General features: G+C 39.3%; 5 protein-coding genes across 5 annotated transcripts in view; 3 read left to right on the forward strand and 2 right to left on the reverse strand.

The window, feature by feature from the left end:
- Positions 1 to 88: 88 nt before the first annotated feature.
- On the reverse strand, positions 89 to 3,272 carry insl5a (insulin-like 5a). The gene is made up of 2 exons (XM_058073620.1): positions 2,992 to 3,272; positions 89 to 511 (listed from the first exon to the last, which is right to left on the reverse strand). The coding sequence occupies exons 1-2, from the start codon at positions 3,164 to 3,166 to the stop codon at positions 360 to 362; spliced, it is 327 nt and encodes a 108-aa protein (XP_057929603.1). The 5' UTR covers positions 3,167 to 3,272; the 3' UTR covers positions 89 to 359.
- Positions 3,273 to 5,541: 2,269 nt separating this feature from the next.
- pars2 (prolyl-tRNA synthetase 2, mitochondrial) lies at positions 5,542 to 9,045 on the forward strand. The gene is made up of 4 exons (XM_058073387.1): positions 5,542 to 5,692; positions 6,134 to 6,464; positions 6,656 to 6,901; positions 7,964 to 9,045. The coding sequence occupies exons 2-4, from the start codon at positions 6,141 to 6,143 to the stop codon at positions 8,843 to 8,845; spliced, it is 1,452 nt and encodes a 483-aa protein (XP_057929370.1). The 5' UTR covers positions 5,542 to 5,692; positions 6,134 to 6,140; the 3' UTR covers positions 8,846 to 9,045.
- Positions 9,046 to 9,661: 616 nt separating this feature from the next.
- Positions 9,662 to 17,108, forward strand: ttc4 (tetratricopeptide repeat domain 4). The gene is made up of 10 exons (XM_058073149.1): positions 9,662 to 9,846; positions 10,205 to 10,322; positions 10,789 to 10,950; positions 11,037 to 11,114; positions 11,275 to 11,399; positions 13,093 to 13,179; positions 13,274 to 13,515; positions 15,130 to 15,214; positions 15,437 to 15,519; positions 15,981 to 17,108. The coding sequence occupies exons 1-10, from the start codon at positions 9,742 to 9,744 to the stop codon at positions 16,078 to 16,080; spliced, it is 1,185 nt and encodes a 394-aa protein (XP_057929132.1). The 5' UTR covers positions 9,662 to 9,741; the 3' UTR covers positions 16,081 to 17,108.
- LOC131129512 (cornifelin-like) lies at positions 16,156 to 19,659 on the reverse strand. Its single transcript, XM_058073152.1, has 4 exons — positions 18,811 to 19,659; positions 17,203 to 17,283; positions 16,928 to 17,115; positions 16,156 to 16,853 (listed from the first exon to the last, which is right to left on the reverse strand). Exons 1-4 carry the CDS (start codon positions 18,872 to 18,874, stop codon positions 16,662 to 16,664), a joined length of 525 nt encoding a protein of 174 aa, XP_057929135.1. The 5' UTR covers positions 18,875 to 19,659; the 3' UTR covers positions 16,156 to 16,661.
- lurap1 (leucine rich adaptor protein 1) overlaps positions 17,214 to 20,527 on the forward strand; it is a 39,778-nt gene continuing 36,464 nt past the window's right edge. Inside the window, exons 1-3 of the mRNA XM_058073151.1 lie at positions 17,214 to 17,302; positions 19,210 to 19,263; positions 20,310 to 20,439. Of these exons, the coding sequence (XP_057929134.1) occupies positions 20,359 to 20,439 (81 nt within the window). The 5' untranslated portion in view covers positions 17,214 to 17,302; positions 19,210 to 19,263; positions 20,310 to 20,358. The remainder of the gene's footprint in view (positions 17,303 to 19,209; positions 19,264 to 20,309; positions 20,440 to 20,527) is intronic.

Below are 20,527 nucleotides of genomic sequence, written 5' to 3' on the forward strand. Positions count from 1 at the left end.
ATAAAAAAAACAAACAAACATGGGCATTAAAATCAAAGAATACACAGTTCTCATCCTATCAATCTGATAGTATTGCATTACACACTCTTAACTACTTTCCCTGAGTTCCTGTTCTTTATTTGGTTTACGTTAAAAAACAAAAAAAAAGATATTGTTGAACAAATCTTTAATATCAGATACGTTATTCTAGTGATTCACATCTACATTTAATTTAAACTCCCCTAACACATAAGACATACTTTATATTGTAAAAAAACAACACATTCTAGTTGCTATAGCGATCATGTTGTCTAAGTGCTGTGATTTATATTTGCATTCTATTAAGTTGGGACTCATTTGTTTGTGGTCCGTGGTGGTGCTCAGCACAGGAAGGTGAGGTCGCTCTTCCTGCATCCCACCTGGCAGCAGACTGTGGACAGGATGTTGTTTATGTCCCGTCTGATCAAGTCTGAGCCTGGGTAACTTTTCATGCTGGGCAAACTTTCCAAACTGTTCTCATCTCTGGATAGACCTGGATCAACAACACACACAAAAAAAAAAACGTGATCGGCATATGATCTGCATCATTATTGTTTACGTGACAGATGGAGTCGATCCATCTGGTTTAATTGAGTATGATGTTCCCATTAAAAAGAAACACTAATGGCAAAGTAGATTTCCGCTATGCTATTTGTCGTGTGCAGTGTAGCTTTCCTCTTTGCGATCAGTCCAGCTGATAGCCTGAATTAGTTACTGCGCTACTCAGCCTCCGTACAAGCTTTTAATCTTAATATGTGGGCCCCTTGGCTTAACGATGCAGACAGCATGTCCCCGTCAGCCCACACACCAGTGGAACATTTTGGATTAGTAGTATATCACAGAGTAAATAAACATTTCAACGGAGAATGGAAGCACTGTTATCTTCATTTTTGCAGTGAACTGTGTCATGCTTAGGGACGTGTCTCGTATTGTGTATTGTAATATTGTTACATTAATATCTCGGTGAATGTGCATTATATTTGTGAAATGCAGAATAATGTGTTGCTGTGTCTAATTATGTCCAATAATTGTATATATTGGATATTAAACATTCATGATTTGCTGATTTTTGAAAAAATCAGTGGAAGAGTGGTTGGGATGTTGGCCACACAGTCAGGAGATCAAAAAGACCAGGGTTGGAATCTCCCTGTGGAGTTTGCATGTTCTCCCCGTGCATGCGTGGGTTTTCTCCGGTTACTCCGGTTTCCTCCCACATTCCAAAAACATGCTAGGTTAACAGGCGACATTCATCAGTATTGAGTACCTATTTATTTTATTCTTAAAATTAGTGGTTCGCAATTGGTTTGACTGCGGCAACCCAAATTTCCGAAATTTTTAAACTCTTCAAATATCTTAGCGAATAGCCCAAACAAGAACATGTGACACATTTATGGACATCGGGTCATTACCTTTTATTTTTGGTACCCAGGCAAGACCCCTGACCCACTTTTGGGTCTCAACCCTCCAGTTGAGAATCACTGATTTAAATGCATTTGATTAGTCGTTAGGTTTAGTGTGTGAAGCGGATTGTGTCGCGAGTAAACAGTGGCAATTGAAGAGAGAAGGGGAGCATTCTGAAGCTGAATCTAATAATTACAACACTTTTATTGCAAATGTTGATACAAAATCGGAGAAGGATGTCAACTAACAGGAGGGTTTGAGCTGTGGACAGATCAATTGTGTCCCAGAAAGTATTCATTCATTCATTCATTTTCTACTGCTTATCCTCACAACGAATTTCCCCAACCAAATTTTCAAAAAATTACAAATCTATTTTTTTATTTTACAACTTTGAATAATGTTCTTTAATATTTCCAGTCATTGCTTCTAAAATGACATTATTTTTTTCATAATATTACGGGTTTATTCTTTTCAAATTGCCAATTTTTTTCTCAATATTTTGACTTTGTTCTTGCAAAATTACAGCTGATTTTCCAGTTCTGTTAACTATTTCAACTTTCTTCTTGTAAGTTTCTATGCCGCTTATCCTCACTAGGATTGTGGGGGTATGCTGGAGCCTATCCCAGCTGACTTCAGGTGAAAAGTGGGGTTCACCCTGGACTGGTGGCCAGCCAATCACAGGGCACATATAGACAAACAACCATTCACACTCACATTCATACCTATGGACAATTTGGAGTCACCAATTAACCTAGCATGTTTTTGGAATGTGGGAGGAAACCGGAGTACCCGGAGAAAACCCACGCATGCACGGGGAGAACATGCAAACTCCACACAGAGATGGCCGAGGTTGGAATCAAACTCTGGGCTCCTAGCTGTGAGGCCAGTGTGCTAACCACTCAAGCACCGTACAGCTGTCTAAATACATTGTCATTTATAATCATGTGTTTTACACTAAATGTACTATACTGTACCTGGAGTGGCGGGGTACACCCTGGACTGGTCGCCAGCCAATCACAGGGCACATATAGACAAACAACCATTCACACTCACATTCATACCTATGGACAATTAGGAGTCGCCAATTAACCTAGCATGGTTAATTAAGTATTATATTATCATTATATTAATTCAAGGTTGGGCGGCACAGCGGTCTACTGGTTAGTGCGCAGACCTCACAGCTAGGAGACCAGGGTTCAATTCCACCCTCGGCCATCTCTGTGTGTGGAGTTTGCATGTTCTCCCCGTGCATGCGTGGGTTTTCTCCGGGTACTCCGGTTTCCTCCCACATTCCAAAAACATGCTAGGTTAATTGGCGACTCCAAATTGTCCATAGGTATGAATGTGAGTGTGAATGGTTGTTTGTCTATATGTGCCCTGTGATTGGCTGGCGACCAGTCCAGGGTGTACCCCGCCTCTCGCCCGAAGACAGCTGGGATAGGCTGTCCAACAACCGCGACCCTCGTGAGGATAAGCGGTAGAAAATGAATGAATGAAAGTAGTAAAGCACAAATTTAAGGTATTTAGGAGCAAATAACTGGTACTAAAATATAAGATCTAGAGTTGTCTCACCATCCATGTCTGACTCTGTGAGGAACCTCCTCCAGCGGGATCCTCCACAGGTGTACACCACAGCCCTCATCAACTCTCGGCCACACAATTTCACCGCCTTCACTTCCGCCCTGGCCCTGTCCACGCAGCATACGGCGGCGCACATCAGCAGAGGCAAGACCAACAAAACTCGCATCCTGGATAACTAAAATGTTTTTTTTTGTTTTTTTTTAAATCTCTCTTCTGGATTCTGCCGCAAACTTTGACTGCTCTGTCTGCTCTCCCCGCTATATACCCGTACACCTTTCTGTTCCTGGATGCTGAGGATGTCTGCACCTCCTACTGACTGCTGCTTAGCCCATCCCAGTCCCATACAAAGTACACACACATACACTTGTAACGCCATTTCCGTTTCCATCCCCTTTGACCATTTTTGGGGAATCCATCAGCCGCCACATAGCAATCAAATTAAACGAAGGCAACCTTGACTACTTAGCGATTGCATGACCTTCAATGTTGTGCACGGCTAATTAGATGATGCAAAGTGATCCCCGTCTTGCACTCAAGCAGATGTTTGGTTCGTTTACGACACTTTGATAGCCGGGCTGCCCTCTTACTTTACAGCAGTTTGGTACATAGAAGAGGAAAAAGTCAATGTTGACACTCCCATCAACCACCTCATGATGGTGGTGATGATGATGGTGCATTGATTGTCAGTATGACATTTCAGCATCATCGCTATCAGCAAACTCGCTTTGGGCGTTCATGCAATTATATCATGCTTTCTTGAGCAGAGCGGCGCCCGTGTTTGAGGAAAACGAGAGATGTTTTTGTTTGGGAAAGTGTTTTCTGACTTGAGCGGTATACCCCTCTCCATATTTAGAGCTGATTCATTATTATCAGGCTAAAATATTGCAACTTGTTTGATAGGCAGCTCAATTTGAGTGTTGATACTGTTGTATCATTACAGGATCAGGAAAAACATCGATACTATAGAGATCAATATTTTCAGATATCTTCTCTGTTTATTGTCACAAACGTGTTGTTCGCTAGAAGGGCAAAAAGCCAAAGGATTTGACCGAGACCAATACTGGAGTTGCACCAGTGACCTTATTTTGCTTGAGAAACTCAATGTAATTAAAAGTAATAAGGGAATAATTTTATTATAAGAAACTAATTCAACTTTTTTTCCATAATATTACTATATCATCTCTGTTTATTGTCACAAATGTGTGTTTTATTGTTGTGTTGTTCGCTAGAAGGGCAAAAAGCCAAAGGATTTGACCGAGACCAATACTGGAGTTGCACCGGTGACCTTATTTTGCTTGAGCAACTCAATGTAATCAAAGGGAATAAGGGAATAATTTTACTATAAGAACTTATTCAACTTTTTTTCCACAATATTACTATATCATATACATTTTTCTCGTAATATTTTGACTTAAAAAAATTAATAAAAAAATTAATTGAGTATGATGTTCCCATTAAAAAGAAACTAATGGCAAAAAAATACATTTCTTTAGTTTCCTTGTTAATTTATGTCTTTAGAATGTACTGCAGACCAATTTTAAAAATCAGTCCCTCACATAAGTGCGATTTCATTACAATTTATTTTCATTGTATACTTTTATTATGCATTTTTGGGGAAATCCATCCATCCATTTTCTGTGGTGTTTGTCCTCAATAACATTGTACGGATGATGAAGCCGATACCAGCTGACTTCGGGTGAGTCAATTTTTGGCGAATATCAAATTTAATTTTATGGGAGTCCAAATAATATGAAATTAAACAAAGAAATTAGTTTTTTTGCAGATTGAATCTGTGCTGCGGGGCTTGTTTTATTTTCTCTATCTCACCGAGACAATTGGTCGCCTGTTTCTCTGAGAACTAATGTTGGAACAAGTCATGAACTACACACCCATTAATATATGTGTCTTTATGTATATCTGGAGCCTGAAGATGATATCTACAATGTCTGGCTGAAAGAAAGGAGCATGGGGAGACCTTCACAATCAGGTGCTATCTCCTGACAGAATATTAGTTTAGATTATCAGGCATAAAATGTTATAAAGCCAGCCATGGTGCATTTACAGACTGTAGTACAGCTTTCATCTCATATTCTTGCATGTTCAATTTAAAAAAATGGCTTTACCTTTTAAAGATGTTCTGAGCAAAGTTAAAATGAGTCAAAGTATGACCACACCTACTCAACAATGGTATTCAGTGAAGGGGAAACAATGCAGATTGTTGTTTACACCAGGCTGAAGGACGGATGTGTACATTATGTGATGGAGAGGACATCTCATTGGACAATTTATACGTCACATCTAAGTAAATACAGCTCTGCAAGGTCATGTGTTATAGTCATTAAGGGACTCGTTAAAAGCATTTTAAAACACAGTGTCCTTTCCTTTTTTTATGTAAACGGTTTACTTTAGATCATGTGAAATTTATTGTAAAATCTGCAATTTGGGTCATTTTTACTTAGAATTTAATCCACGTTTTACATTTAAAAAAGCATTGCTTTTCCTGAAATCCGGCCTTTACTCCTCCAAGCAGATAGGGGGCAGTATGGTGCGGCGAACGCGGACAGGAGGACCGGTTAGCTAAAGCATGGTTCTGACTGCAGAGCCCTTCAATGTTTTGAAGGATTATTAAATAAGTTAACAAAGTGTTCTGTAGTGTAGCAGAAAGAATTAGGCACTGGCATCTGCACACAGGGTAAGTCTTGCTTATTTTATTGTCATTTCATGTTGTCGTGAGCTAACTTCCGAGTGCTTTTCACGGCTAACCCATGCTAAGTGAGCTAGCATAGCTAGAACGCACCCACCAGGAAATGATGTGTGTTTGTGACTACTACATTGACTTATATTTTACTTCATTCTTTTGAATCTTAAACCTGGAGAGTTTGTTGATTGTGCGTATGGGTAGCTCACTACAGCAAATATGCACTTATTTCGACTTTCTAACTAAATATTATTAGTTATCTTAGTAAAATGAATATGCAGGGTATAGCATTCTATACACTGGGAGCTGTGTTCGCCATCATCATTTGAATAATCTAAGTACCTTTCTACTTACTAAATATTTTGTGAATTTAAATTAAATAGATCTGTACACAACTGAAGCATTTAAAAAAACAACTTCTATTATTTGAATTAGGTCCACTATGGAGCCTGTGGTGCACCAGGTTCGGCATAAAGTCTTCCAGACCCTTCACAGAATCGGACTGCTTTCCCGAAGCCACCATTCTGTCTGCACGGACCATTCACATACACCCGCCTTGTCTTCTGCTCGACAAATGAAACCCACACTCCTGGTGTCTCGTCTTTATCAGCCATCAAACCTGCGTGATGCAGGTCTTGACAGCCGAATGCAAGGGGACGCTACCTGTAAGAGCCAGAGACTCATGCAGCAAGCTGGACTCATTTATCCTTCCAATCCAGGCTGCTACTACTATCTTCCAGCTACTGTGCGCTCAATGGAGAAACTGGTGAGATTTCATTTTGTTGAAGGGACTGTATCATAATTATTATGTAAGTATACCTTCTTAAAAAGATAACATTACAAGAGGTTCCCGTGAAAGATTCTTTCGTATATGCCCCCTTAATCAGCGTCTCAATGCAGGAAAGTCTTTCTTTACCCAACAAAATTGGACTATTATAACTGCCTTTTAACCATCAGGTGAGAGTGATTGACCAGGAGATGCAGCAGATCGGTGGGCAAAAACTGGATATGCCGAGTTTGTGCTCAGCGGATCTCTGGAGAACCAGTGAGCGTTGGGACTTGATGGGAAAGGAACTGTTCCGTCTAAAAGACCGTCATAATGTCGACTACTGTTTGGGTCCCACACACGAGGAGGCTGTGACCACACTGGTGGCTCACCAGACCACCCTGTCCTATAGACAGCTCCCTTTGCTGCTTTACCAGGTCAGTATCCAACCTGCTATAGCCGTTATTTACCAGTCTTAGTGATGGTCATATGCGGGAATACATTGGGAATTCATGAGAAATACAGTCATCCTTCATTTGTCGCCGTTAATTGGCTCCTGGCTCGACCGCGATAAGTGAATTTGCACTTGATTCCATAATGATAAATTGAATATTTCCCCACTTATGGCCTACAAAACATGTTGACTTGATCTTCTAAATACTTTTTTATACATTATTAGTCTTCTACACATAAGAAACATTTAACACATTTACATTTCTATTACCCAATGTAGATATAATCTAATAATATATATATATATGTGTGTGTATATAATATATAATCTAATATATATGTGCCCTGTGATTGGCTGGCGACCAGTCCAGGGTGTACCCCGCCTCTCGCCCAAAGACAGCTGGGATAGGCTCCAGCACCCCCGCGACCCTCGTGAGGAAAAAGCGGTAGAAAATGAATGAATGAATGAATATAATCTAATAATTACAACACTTTTATTGCAAATGTTGATACAAAATTGGAGAAGGATGTCAAGGAGGGTTTGAGCTGTGGACAGATCAATTGTGTCCCAGAAAATATTCATTCATTTTCTACCGCTTATCCTCACGAGGGTCGCGGGGTGTGCTGGAGCCTATCCCAGCTGTCTTTGGGCGAGAGGCGGGGTACACAATGGACTGGTTGCCAGCCAATCACAGGGCACATATAGACAAACAACCATTCACACTCACATTCATACCTATGGACAATTTGGAGTCGCCAATTAACCTAGCATGTTTTTGGAATGTGGGAGGAAACCGGAGTACCTGGAGAAAACTCACGGGGAGAACATGCAAACTCCACACAGAGAAGCCTGAGGGTGGAATTGAACTCGGTTCTCCTAGCTGCGAGGCCTGCATGCTAACCACTCAACCGCTGTGCAGCCTATAATCAGACATATTACACATAAATAAGATAACAGACTTAATGTTTTAATAATGTCTTTTTTCTTGTCCTCCCTTCGCTGGCACTTAACTTGATTTTTGAATTGTGCTTTTTGTCTTAAATAGATCACCCGCAAATTCCGAGATGAGCCGAAGCCAAGGTTTGGTCTTCTCCGAGGAAGGGAGTTCTACATGAAGGACATGTACTCTTTCGATGTTAGCGAGGAAGCTGCTCATAAAACATACGAGTCTGTGTGCCACGCATACACTCAGATTTTCACTCGACTGGGCCTGCGTTGTGTTCAAGTGCAGGCCGACACTGGGAACATAGGTGGAAAACTCTCCCATGAGTTCCAGTTGCCCGCCGACATTGGCGAGGACAGGCTTCTGGTGTGTGGTAGCTGCTCCTTCTCAGCCAACGTAGAGACTATGGCGTCGGATAGAAGTGACTGCCCACAGTGCAAAAGCGGTATACTAATGGAGTCTAAAGGCATCGAGGTCGGCCACACTTTCTACCTGGGCAACAAGTACTCTCAAGTGTTCAATGCCACCTTCAGCAATGGCCAGAACAAGACAGTTGTTGCAGAAATGGGCTGCTATGGCCTCGGCGTGACACGGATTCTTGCTGCAGCCATTGAAGTGATGTCAACAGAGGAATGCATCCGCTGGCCAGGTCTTCTAGCACCTTACCAGGTTTGTGTTTTACCCCCCAAGAAGGGCAGCAAGGCTGATGAGGCGACTGCTGTGGCGGAAGATCTCCTTGACACTTTTGCAGAGACTTTGCCTCATTTGAGAGGCGAAGTTGTTCTCGATGACCGCACCCAGTTAACCATTGGGAAAAGGTTGAAGGACGCCAGTCGACTGGGTTACCCGTATGTTATTGTGGTTGGACAGGGGGCGCTAGAGGACATACCCAAATTTGAGGTTATCTGTCAACAAAGTGATGAGACGTTGTTTCTTAGTAAAGACGAACTCTTACAGCTTTTAGGAAAAGTGGAAACCATTTGATTGGAAAATTTATATTTTAATGATCGATTAATCAACTGCTTAGAAGTGTGGTGTTGTTATAGTGGTAGTAGGAATTCAATCAAGGGCTTGGTATGATTGTGTGGCGTTGGTAAGATTTAGTGTGCATCCTTTACAGTATATCAGTAGCTCCCAATTGTTGGTACCTTTTTTTAATTTGGAAAATTATCAAGGTCATTGAATGATTTTAGGCAAACATATTTGTATGAACATAATTATTTGTCAACAATTTAGCAATGTTGGTTACGACAATGTCAAGCACATTTATATCATGTCACAATAAAATAATTCCTTTTGTAATACATAATTGTTTGAGGAAAAATAAAGATCATAGTGCAAAAATAGCCAAATAAAAGCAAAATCTTTGAGTGCACTTATTCATATCATATGGTGTTTTGCTCCCAATACACTCAATGAATGTGTAAACAATACTTTCTACACTATCATCTACATTAGGGTCTCCCTCTAATAACATAAATTAAGTTTTTCGTCATAGAAGACACAAGACAATTCGATTAATTCCTAAATTGAATTACAGTACAGTAGTTCCACTCAGAAGTCAACTTAAATTACATTACTCAAATTATTTTTATCATTCAGTACATACTGTAGCATTACTGACTGCCAAAGGAAAAATGTATTCTATATTGTGTGGTGGCAGACTAACATAAGCGAAATAAAAAATATACATAACAAATAAATTGGATGTTGTCTATTGTGATTACTTTTGGTTTTACTCGTTTCCGGAATGATGTGGAACGGACTCTCATTACCGTGTTTCCACACGGACCATTTTCCACGACGTAGCAGGATCACAACGTGCAGTCATTTTTTCCCATGCCAGTGAAAAACTAACAACAATATATCTTGACAGTATCATGGCGTCCACAGCTACACAGAACGACTCCGACGATGACGACTTCGCCGAAGCATTCAAGCGCTATAAATACAAAAATGCCTTCAATGAAGACAAATGGGAAGAGGTTGGAACGGAGAATTAATTTGACTATCATTAAAGGCGTGTTTCTATTTGTTTACATGTAGATTTAGTTAGCCAGTAAGCAAAACCCGTGTTTTTCTTAAATATGAGCGCATGTTGTATTGTAATTATATTAGTCATCTGCAACTATGTATGTAAATGTACATTGGAAAGACCTCAGCAAGCAAAGTGTAAACATTTGTGAGCATGATGTTTTTTTTTACCACCTAAACACAAAACCAGCGTGACATATTTTTTTTTAGATTTGCTGTTCTATTGTTGTTCTATACGGTATATCCACAATATACATTGATATCAATCATTATGGGTTAAATCTCTTCCTCTGCTGTGGTCTCATGCAGGAGTTTGACAAAATACCCATGTTCATGAAAACGGCTCCAGAAGAGATTGACCCCCAAGAATATCCAGACCTTGCATGTATGCAGGCTATCATCCATGATGAAGATCGGAGCCCCCAAGGTATGTGTGCCACAGTTGTCTGGATCTGGACTGTAAAACGGTGTAATGGTAATGGTTTTATTTCATTTGAACATGCATCAGATTACAATTGAGTGCATCCCATAATCAGTTCACAGTTCCACATGTCCAAAAGGAGTAGGAAGAAGCAAAGCTTATTAAATCCTACCCCTCCATCTGGTACTTTTATAATCAGTAACTGTTACATTTGTTCACTTCCTGCTTTCCATAATACAGTTTAAGGTTTTTTTTTGTTTTGTTTTTTTTAAATAATGCACCTCGTACGAGGTGATATGACCGTCCAATGACATAATGGGTACCATAGTAAGTGTCAATATAGTGATATATATAGCACATCATGACATCATGACTCTTCATCCTTGTATTTAGCAAACATCAACTGCTAGTATTGTTCATTTGTCAAACGTTTAAAAAAAAGATGCTAATTATCTGCATTATTGTCTTCCAGAAAAAGCACAGAGTTTAAAGAATGAGGGTAATGAATTTTTCAAAGAAAAGAAGTACACAAAGGCTATCGTGGCATACACGGAGGCTTTAAAGAAGAATTGTGGTGACCAAGAGCTGGATACGGTTCTTCTCACCAACCGAGCAGCGGCACACTTTCATATCGGTAACGTTTTTTTTTTTCTTTAAACACCAAAGTGAAAATCTGTATCATTCAAAATGACTGCAAAAAATAACAATCATTTAATACAGGGAACATGCGCTCTGCACTGAATGATGCTACAGCTGCAAAGAAGATTAAGCCAGAGCATCTTAAAGCTTTGATCCGAGGTATGTTGTCATACATTAAAAGGGTAGGTGCATTACAGAGAATAGTCGTATCGCCCACAAATTTCACTTCAATTCACATACTGTATCATGGGAAATCCCTTGGTGGCGTATGTTTCATTTCTATTATATTTTACCTTCAGTCGTGATTATTTGTGTGCAGGTGCTCAGTGTTGCATCGAGTTGCGTAACTTTGTGGCAGCCATCCAGTGGTGTGAAGAGGGTCTTCAAGCTCATCCTACAGACAAGAAGTTACAGGAGCTGAGAGCTGCAGCAGACAAACACAAGGTAACGTCACTCACAAATGCAAATAATATTATATTCATTCCCGGTCTTAAAGTTATCGTTTGCTGTGGATTTTTGGCAGGTGGACAGTGTCCATAGCAGCTGTGAAGAAAAATGCAAACTCAATATGTCAAACATAACTCATTGGATTTTAGTCATTACAACACTCAAATGTCAGAAATGAACCCGACAGTACATTCGTCCCTTCACAAAGTAGGATTCAGTATTAATGAATGGAATATTTCCATACTTATATCATAGAAAACCTGTTCTAAATACAGTTATAAACATTATCAGACCCTCTAAACAGGAAGTAACACTCAGTAAAGTCACCTTTGCATTTGTACTACCCGATATAGTAGATATGAGAAAAAATAAGACATATTAGACATAATTAAAATAACACAAATTCACACATTCCTTTTTTTTCTGGACAGCATACTGTCTGCAGTGGCTATTGTCTCATGTACATTGTAATTAGATTAGATTCAACTTTATTGTTATTGCTCATGTCACTGGTACAGGGCAACAGAATGCAGTTAGCATCCAACCAGAAGTGCAATTTTATAAGTACCTTAGTAGTAAGTAAATGTAGAAAAAAAAATGGACAGATCTATGTAAAAAAACTATGACAGGCTTTGACTATAATACATACAGTGAGGCTATGTACAGGGATATAAATGACTATAATATGGCTATTGTAGATTATACAGATTATAAACAGTATGGATGTGACAATATATAATAACGGTAATATATACAGTATTGCAATGAAGTGACGAGTATGGCTATTGCAGATTATATAAATGGCTTCATACTCAGTATAGAAGACACAATAAGACTAAATAAGCCATTTAAGACGTACATAAATACCTGTTTGTGTGTGTGTCACAGTAAATGTCTTCCCTAGCAAACCTTACATGTGGTCAGACAGATGTGTAGAGGACACATCTGAGACATCAGAGGTTCAGGGTTGACTTTTAGCTTGTCGTGGGTTATTGCCCCAAGTGGTTAGCGCGCAGGTCACACAGCGAGGAGACCCGAGTTCGATTCCACCCTTGGCCGGGTACTCCGGTTTCCTCCCACATTCTAAAAATAAAAACATGCTAGGTTAATTGGCGACTCCAAATTGTCCATAGGTATGAATGTGAGTGTGAATGGTTGTTTGTCTATATGTGCCCTGTGATTGGCTGGCCACCAGTCCAGAGTGGACACCGCCTCTCGCCCGAAGACAGCTGGGATAGGCTCCAGCACGCACGGGACCCCTGTGAGGATAAGCGGTAGACAATGAATGAATGTTATTGTGTCTGTTGTGACATCATTTCAATTTAAGGCCTTTTCTGGTGATCACATCTGGCCCTTGACTCACCTAACATGACACCTAGTGGCTAATGTAGACTACTACATTCACAACTACAGCTTCTTCTGCCTTGTATTTGTAATTTAGTAATTTAGTCAATTTCTATGCTGGAAAATAACAACTGATTCCAAACCAGATTATTGTAATTTGTCCCCATGCATAACTAACCCAAAGAAGCAATCCTTGTTACATGCACAGTTAGAGTGATATATAGAGTGATATTTGAGGCCACTAACATATTTCATATTTCGAAATATGTTTTTTCTCTTTAAATCTTGCCATTGTTATGAATTTTTTTTTTTAACCATAGATTTTGTCATGCTTTTTGTGTCACAGAGAGCAGCAGATAGAGACGCCAGAAAGGCTAAAGCCAAAGAAAAGAAGTTGAATACGGAGAAAGAAGCTCTTATGGCTGCTATAAAGGTAATAGAAATAAACATTACCCCTTTGTGAAATGAGTCATCTTCCCATAAAACTGGCTCTCAGACTGACGTGTTACATTCATGCTCTGTTGCAGGAGCGAGGCATCAAACTTCTCCAGTCTGTGAAACCCTGTCAGTCTAATTCAGACAGCCAGGATGAAGACGAGGGAACTTCGGACGCCATGGACAACCTGAGCATGAACGGCCTCAGTTCACAGGAAGCCACGGGGGCTCAAGTCTTCCTGGACGAGCAGGGCTCCCTGCACTGGCCTGTGCTGTTCTTGTATCCTGAACATCAGCAGAGTGATTTCATCTCTGCTTTCTGTGAAAGCAGCAGGTAAACATATCACCCTTTGCTCACTTATAAGGTATAGTTGAACACGTTCTGTTTTGATGGCTGTTCATGTTTGGAATAGACAAAATTTAAATCGTCAGTGTCACAATTGTGTAACATTTTTCATACAAAAAAAATTCAGAAAACGCATTCAAAGACACTGTGAGGCTTTTGTTGCAGCTTTGCATTATGTCATTCATTTTCTACCGCTTTTTCCTCACGAGGGTCGCGGGGGTGCTGGAGCCTAATCGTTAAGCCAAATCGTTATTTACCTCTCACTGGATAGCTGATCTTCATCTGACAAGTTATGTAACGACTGCAGTGACTGGCTTTTTATTGAGGAAAGCAAATGTCCTGTAGTTGTGGATTGAATAAAGAATAATTATATAAATATGAAGAAAATAGGCTGCACTTTGGACAAGTGGTTAGCGCGCAGGCCTCACAGCTAGGAGACCCAAGTTCAATTCCACCCTCGGCCATCTCTGTGTGCAGTTTGCATGTTCTTCCCCTTCTTGGTCTTGTCCGGGTACTCCGGTTTCCTCCCACATTCCAAAAACATGCTAGGTTAATTGGTGAGTGTGAATGGTTGTTTGTCTATATGTGACCTGAGAAAATAGAAGAAAATAGAGTGTAACAGTATTAACTGTTTTTATTGCATTCATTCATTTTCTACCGCTTATTCTCACGAGGGTCGCGGGGGTGCTGGAGCCTATCCCAGCTGTCTTGGAGCAAGAGGCGGGGTACACCCTGGACTGGTCACCAGCCAATCACAGGGCACATATAGACAAACAACCATTCACACTCACATTCATACCTATGGACAATTTGGAGTTGCCAATTAACCTAGCATGTTTTTGGAATGTGGGAGGAAACCGGAGTACCCGGAGAAAACCCACGCATGCACGGGGAGAACATGCAAACTCCACACAGAGATGGCCGAGGGTGGAATTGAACTCGGGACTCCTAGCTGTGAGGTCTGCTTGCTAACCACTCGACCGCCGTGCCGCCCGTGTAACATTTTGTCATCCTTAATATCTAATAGAAGTGTACCCAGAAGTTTGTCTATATGTGCCATGTGATTGGCTGGCTGGCAACCAGTCCAGGGTATACCCCAGCTCTCTCCCAAAGACAGCTGGGATAGGCTCCAGCACCCCCCACGACCCTCGTGAGGAAAAGCGGTAGAAAATGAATGAATGAAGTGTACCCAGAAGTTAACCTTTAGCAGATGTGTGAGGTTGTCATGGCAATATAGACTAAAACATATGGGTAAACCTTTACTTTATGCTTGTGGGATATATTTTCATTCAAAATGTAGTTAGGCATAATATAGCAAGGTTTGATGTACTCAATGAAGCGTCTAAACTTGACATTCCTCACCTCCAAAAGGAATTGAATCTTTTCTGTTGTCGTTCGTGACTTTTTGCTGTCTCGTTAGAGTTTCCTGTATGATGCTGTTTCAAATCCGCAAATGAGCTTGGTCGTATTAAATTTTCCTGATTCTGAGCCATCACAGGAAACTTGTGCATGACAATTTTTTTGCATTTTGCGCTCTGCTCCTTGTTACTTTAACACGTTGCTAGATGCAGGCTAATATCATCCATTTTGTTTCCTATTTAGTTTTTGTGACCACTTTGCCGTCATGTTTGGGGAAGAACTTCCACCTTGGGATATTGACAGAAAATATCACCCGCAAAATTTGCAGGTTTGTGTACTCAGACTCTTATACATTGATTCATTACCTTAACATGGAAGTCTGCATGTACTGTCCAAAACATTCAACTGTATAATTTTCATCTCTTTGTTTTTCTTCTACACGATTGAATGCTTTATTGGTCACTTTTGCTGTTTTGTAGTACTCCTAAGTAGTACTGATGCTAGTCGTCAAAACCATTGCAATTTAACTGAACCGCCCTTCACTCGCTAGGTGTTCTTTGAGGATGAGGAGAGGGAGGTGCTCTACAGAGTTGACCCAGAAATATCGCTTTTGAGTGTGTCACAACACAAAAGGTAATCATGTCCAAAATGTAGTGTTCTGCAAGTATTCAGATACAGCTGTTTTTTCCAATTAACAGCAATTATTGGTTGCGCTAATGAATCGTGTACAATTCCTTGTACTTGTATTTTACTAAGCATATAAAACAAAGTCTATGTTAATGCTTTGTATCTATTATATATGTAAATCATATCTAAAAACAAAGTCTAACAGTGTAATTTTGTCACTGGTCAGTATTTCCGAACTGTACTCGAACTGACCAAATCCAACAATTGTAATCCACAATTGTTGACATGGTCATTTGAACGGGTATTCAAGCCCCGGATGATTTGACAACATTACAAACATTTCTTTGCGTTTCTTGGTTTTGCCTCAGAAAAAAAACATTTTCAAGTCATCCTGCATGTTTTGTATGAGATTAAGATCAGATGATTGGACTGGCTAATTTACTTGACACACTTTCCTTTTGTTGCAGGTTTTTTGTCAAAGCGGGTACACCCAGCTTCATCGTTTTGGTGAATGGCTCATCATTCTGGACCCAATATTTAACAGGAAGGAAAATACGGACATTGTGAAACTGCCCGCTTTCATTTTTTTTAAATTTTATATAGGAAAATGTCCTCCAGAGATTGTCAGTGTGACAGAAAACAGCAGATTCTAAATGCAGTTTATTTAAACAATTACATATATGCAACATCTAATCACAGTTAGTTACACCAACAATTCATGAATTGCACAGAATCAAGTCATAAATATTTGCTGTAAAAGCTCGCCTCTAAAAAAAGGCAATAAATACAACCTGAGTACTGTCTGTACTACAAAACATGCATGTCAACTGAGTAATACTCCATTGTCATTGTTTTTATGCTGAGAAACTTCACCCATCTTTTAAAATACTTCCTATAATCAGCTCTGATAAATACATATGCTTTGTGTAATTCTGAATTTCCCATCACCAATTCCAATACAAATATATAAAAAAAAAACTACTTTGCCACTTATCGCAGTGTTCAGTTGGATCATAATCATGATTATAATTACTTACTTAAGTGACGACAAAAATGGGATTAATTGTGGAAATAAAACTTTGCTTGAATGAACTCAGTCTAAATCCTGACTAACCTCAAACACATTAAAGCCTCACATTTGTAGTGTTTTACTGTTGAGTAACAAAAACCATTGGTTGTGGCTGCATCATCATCACAGGAGCAGGCTGGTTGACGACAGTTTGGTTCACAACATTCACCACAGTCGATGTTTTGTTTTGGTCTTTCAGCTCACGGTGCATCTGACACCAGCTGCACCACATACAGAAACAGGAAACCAGAATGTCCTTGCAGATGGACCCCTGGACCAAAAAGTATGCGTTAAAGTTGTTAATTCATTCTTTTACAACATGGCTGTAGCGCTGTGCGTCAATACCTTGATACGGTATGTTTTGCGAATGGATGTTCTCATGGACAAGACGGCAGGGGGGACAAACAGAGGAATCCCAAAAGTTGTGAACAGAGCAGGGCTGCAGACGTCACACAGGGGTAGACATCGGTTCTCTCCATGTCTCCCTGCAACCGTGCAAGCCAGGCAGGGGCAGCACCAGAAACCATAGCAGCCTGAACAACACATGAAGGTCTATTATTATTATTATTATTATTATTATTATTGAGAAACTGATTCAATGGCTTGATTGTCCATCTTACAAGTGCTTGCATTTTCAAAGCAATCGCAGAGACCACTGTGCCATTCTGTGAGAGGTTGAAAGGCCATCTCTGGTTGGACAACTAAAACGAAAAACAAAACGTGAGTAAAGATTGTTTTCTTCACAATGACAATACAGTATGACCAAAATATCATCACGCAGCAACTTAACACACGACAGACTGATAGCCCATAGAGTGCAGCTACTAGTAGTGGAGGATAACACATAACTATCTTAACCCTTAGCCAAATTTAACCAAAAAAGTGCCACAAGGCATGCTGGGAGTGATGCCTGAGTAGTAGCTCAATGATCAATGATTTTTAACTACGCACATATCAATCTATTTGGTCATCAAGTCTATATTGCAAATGAAAGAGCTATCAATATAGTTCATAAAAATGCATGCTATAAAAATCCTGCACACACCATGTATTTTATATATTTTTTTAATTTTTTTTTTTTTTTTGGATTTAGCGCCTTTAAATTTGAAGTCACCTTTAACTTCTTCAATGGCATTGTTGTAAAAGAATGTAAGGTGCTTTAATGTGCTATGCTAATAAAATAACAACACAGAAGCCATTCTCAACATACAATACAAAATAATTATTATTAATTAAATTAATTTTTTTTTATTAAAAGCAGTGCTCATATTTGACTGCACCATGAACGTGACAGTGACAAAAATCATCTCATTACAAATTCTTTACATTGTATGTTTTTTAGTACAAGTAAAATAATGTTTCTCATGAAAGTTGGAGGTGTCAAGGTAGAGACATGCCTTTTATGGCGTAAAAAAAACTTCCATGTTACAGAATACTGTAAAAACACAATTTGTGTTCTTCTGAATTGCATAACATACTGTAATTATCATACGCGTACTTAATGTACACAAACAAAACAGGATGCGCACTGATACTGGCTTTCTGTATGTGCAGTGCCAATTGTATTCTTTTCTCTGATTGGTCAGATTACCAATAGATGGGAAACTTGGGCCAATCAGAATAAAGAATAAAGAAAGGGATTTAGCTCCTTTTGGTTGAAATCTGAAATGGAAATAGCGCCTTTTGGTTGAAAGCATAAATTTCATATCACTTTTTTTCATATTTTTTAAAATGATTTCAAGACCAAAATATGTGATTTGGATACACATGACAGAGGTCTATTAAACTCATGAAAAACATGCAACTTAGTGAAAATTGGATTTAACGCCTTTTGGTTTCAAGCTCTTCAAATAACACTACAATCATCACGCAGCAACTTAACACTCAACAGACTGACAGCCCATAGAGTGCAGCTACTAGTAGTGGAGGATAACACATAATTATGTTAACCCTTAGCCAAATTTAACCAAACAAGTGCCACAAGGTATGCTGGGAGTGATGCCTGAGTAGTAGCTCCCCTATGTGTGTGAGTCGCCCGTTGTGCACGACAATAGTTAATGTATTTATCTCAATGTGTGTACTTACAGTCCAGGATTTATAAAACAACAAACATGTAATACCCATCATGATTTATTGTATCAATTCAAAACCAATTGTTAAGCAATGTTTGTTTAAAGTAAATCAAATAAAAACTTATAGTAAATGAATCTATAATTGTATAATCTTACCAGATAGAGGTGGATGTGCTCTCGTTGATAGTGAAACTGAAATGAGCTTTAGTGAGTACAACATGGTGGACTACTTTGATTTTTTAAAAATGCTGCCAAACTTGAATCCATGTGTGGATGAAAGGAATGGATGGACAAATAGAAAGAGTACTATGTTAACCCTTAGCCAAATTTAAGCAAACCAAGTGCCACAAGGCATGCTGGGAGTGATGCCTGAGTAGTAGCTCCCCTATGCATAACTAAAACGGAAAACAAAACATGAGTAAAAATTATTTGCTTCACAATGAAAATACATTATGACCAAAATATCAAATATCAGAACTAACTAAAACACATAAATAATTGGGATGTCTAATGTCTTCATGTCTAATACTGCCTGCTCTTTATGCGCTATAACAGGAGGCCCACACGTCATATTCAGTCGATCATGTTTCAACCAACTAACTCCAAACAGTAGGTCATCACTCAACACAACACAACACATCACGAAATAACGCTACAATCATCACGCAGCAACTTAACACACAACAGACTGATAGCCCATAGAGTGCAGCTACTAGTAGTGGAGGATAACACATAATTATGTTAACCCTTAGCCAAATTTAACCAAACAAGTGCCGCAAGGCATGCTGGGAGTGATGCCTGAGTAGTAGTTCCCTTATGTGTGTGAGTCACCCGTTGTGCACGACAATAGTTAATATATTTATCTCAATGTGTGTACTTACAGTCCAGGATTTATAAAACAACAAACATGTAATACCCATCATGATTTATTGTGTCAATTCAAAACCAATTGTTAAGCAATGTTTGTTTAAAGTAAATCATATAAAAACTCATAGTAAATGAATCTATAATTGTATAATCTTACCAGATAGAGGTGGATGTGCTCTCGTTGATAGTGAAACTGAAATGAGCTTTAGTGAGTACAACGTGGTGGACTACTTTGATTTTTTAAAAATGCTGCCAAACCTGAATCCATGTGTGAATGAAAGCAAGGAACGGACAAATCGAAAGAGTACTTGGTGGATTAAACTTCAGATATCTGGGAAGATAAACTAATAAATCATTCCAAATCTTATTTCAGTAGGAACATTTTTATAGTTCAAGCGTGAGAATTAAACAGTAACTAGTGCCAAATGTTTAGCATGATGCTGGCGGTATCAGGAATTACATAACAAAATATATAATCAAATAGTGTTGTGAAACAACATGATTGTTTTGAGATGCATGTCCATATGAATTATGCACAAAGTCTATAAACACATGAACGCTTGTATAGTTATTAGCAGTTTCACTCAAACTATAAAAATGAAAATTATGCAGAGAGTGTTAAAGTATGTAACAGGATCAACTAGGTGTTGATAAAATCCTTGACTTAACAGATTACATTGTCATCACCCTGGTAGTCAACACCTTAAAACACAACAAATGTGTTGTATCAGTGCATGACCCGTAAATGACACCAATCTTTATTCTCTTCTCGTCTTTTTTCTTCATAGGTGGACTGGGTATGGATAAGACACCCTATATGGGCGCACAGGAACATCCATGACCCATCTTCGGTCTTCCTGTACTCGTAGTAGCGAAGCAATCCCAAAGCAGAAAGTTTCTACGTCAAAGACACGTCAGGTCAGTTGCTAGTTTGTGTTTTATCACATGGTGACCATATGTTGATTACCGAAAACCAGGACACTTGGCCTGGCAATGAGATACGGTA

This window comes from Doryrhamphus excisus, chromosome 5, assembly GCF_030265055.1.
Source record: "Doryrhamphus excisus isolate RoL2022-K1 chromosome 5, RoL_Dexc_1.0, whole genome shotgun sequence".
In the NCBI taxonomy this organism is placed as follows: Eukaryota; Metazoa; Chordata; class Actinopteri; order Syngnathiformes; family Syngnathidae; genus Doryrhamphus; species Doryrhamphus excisus.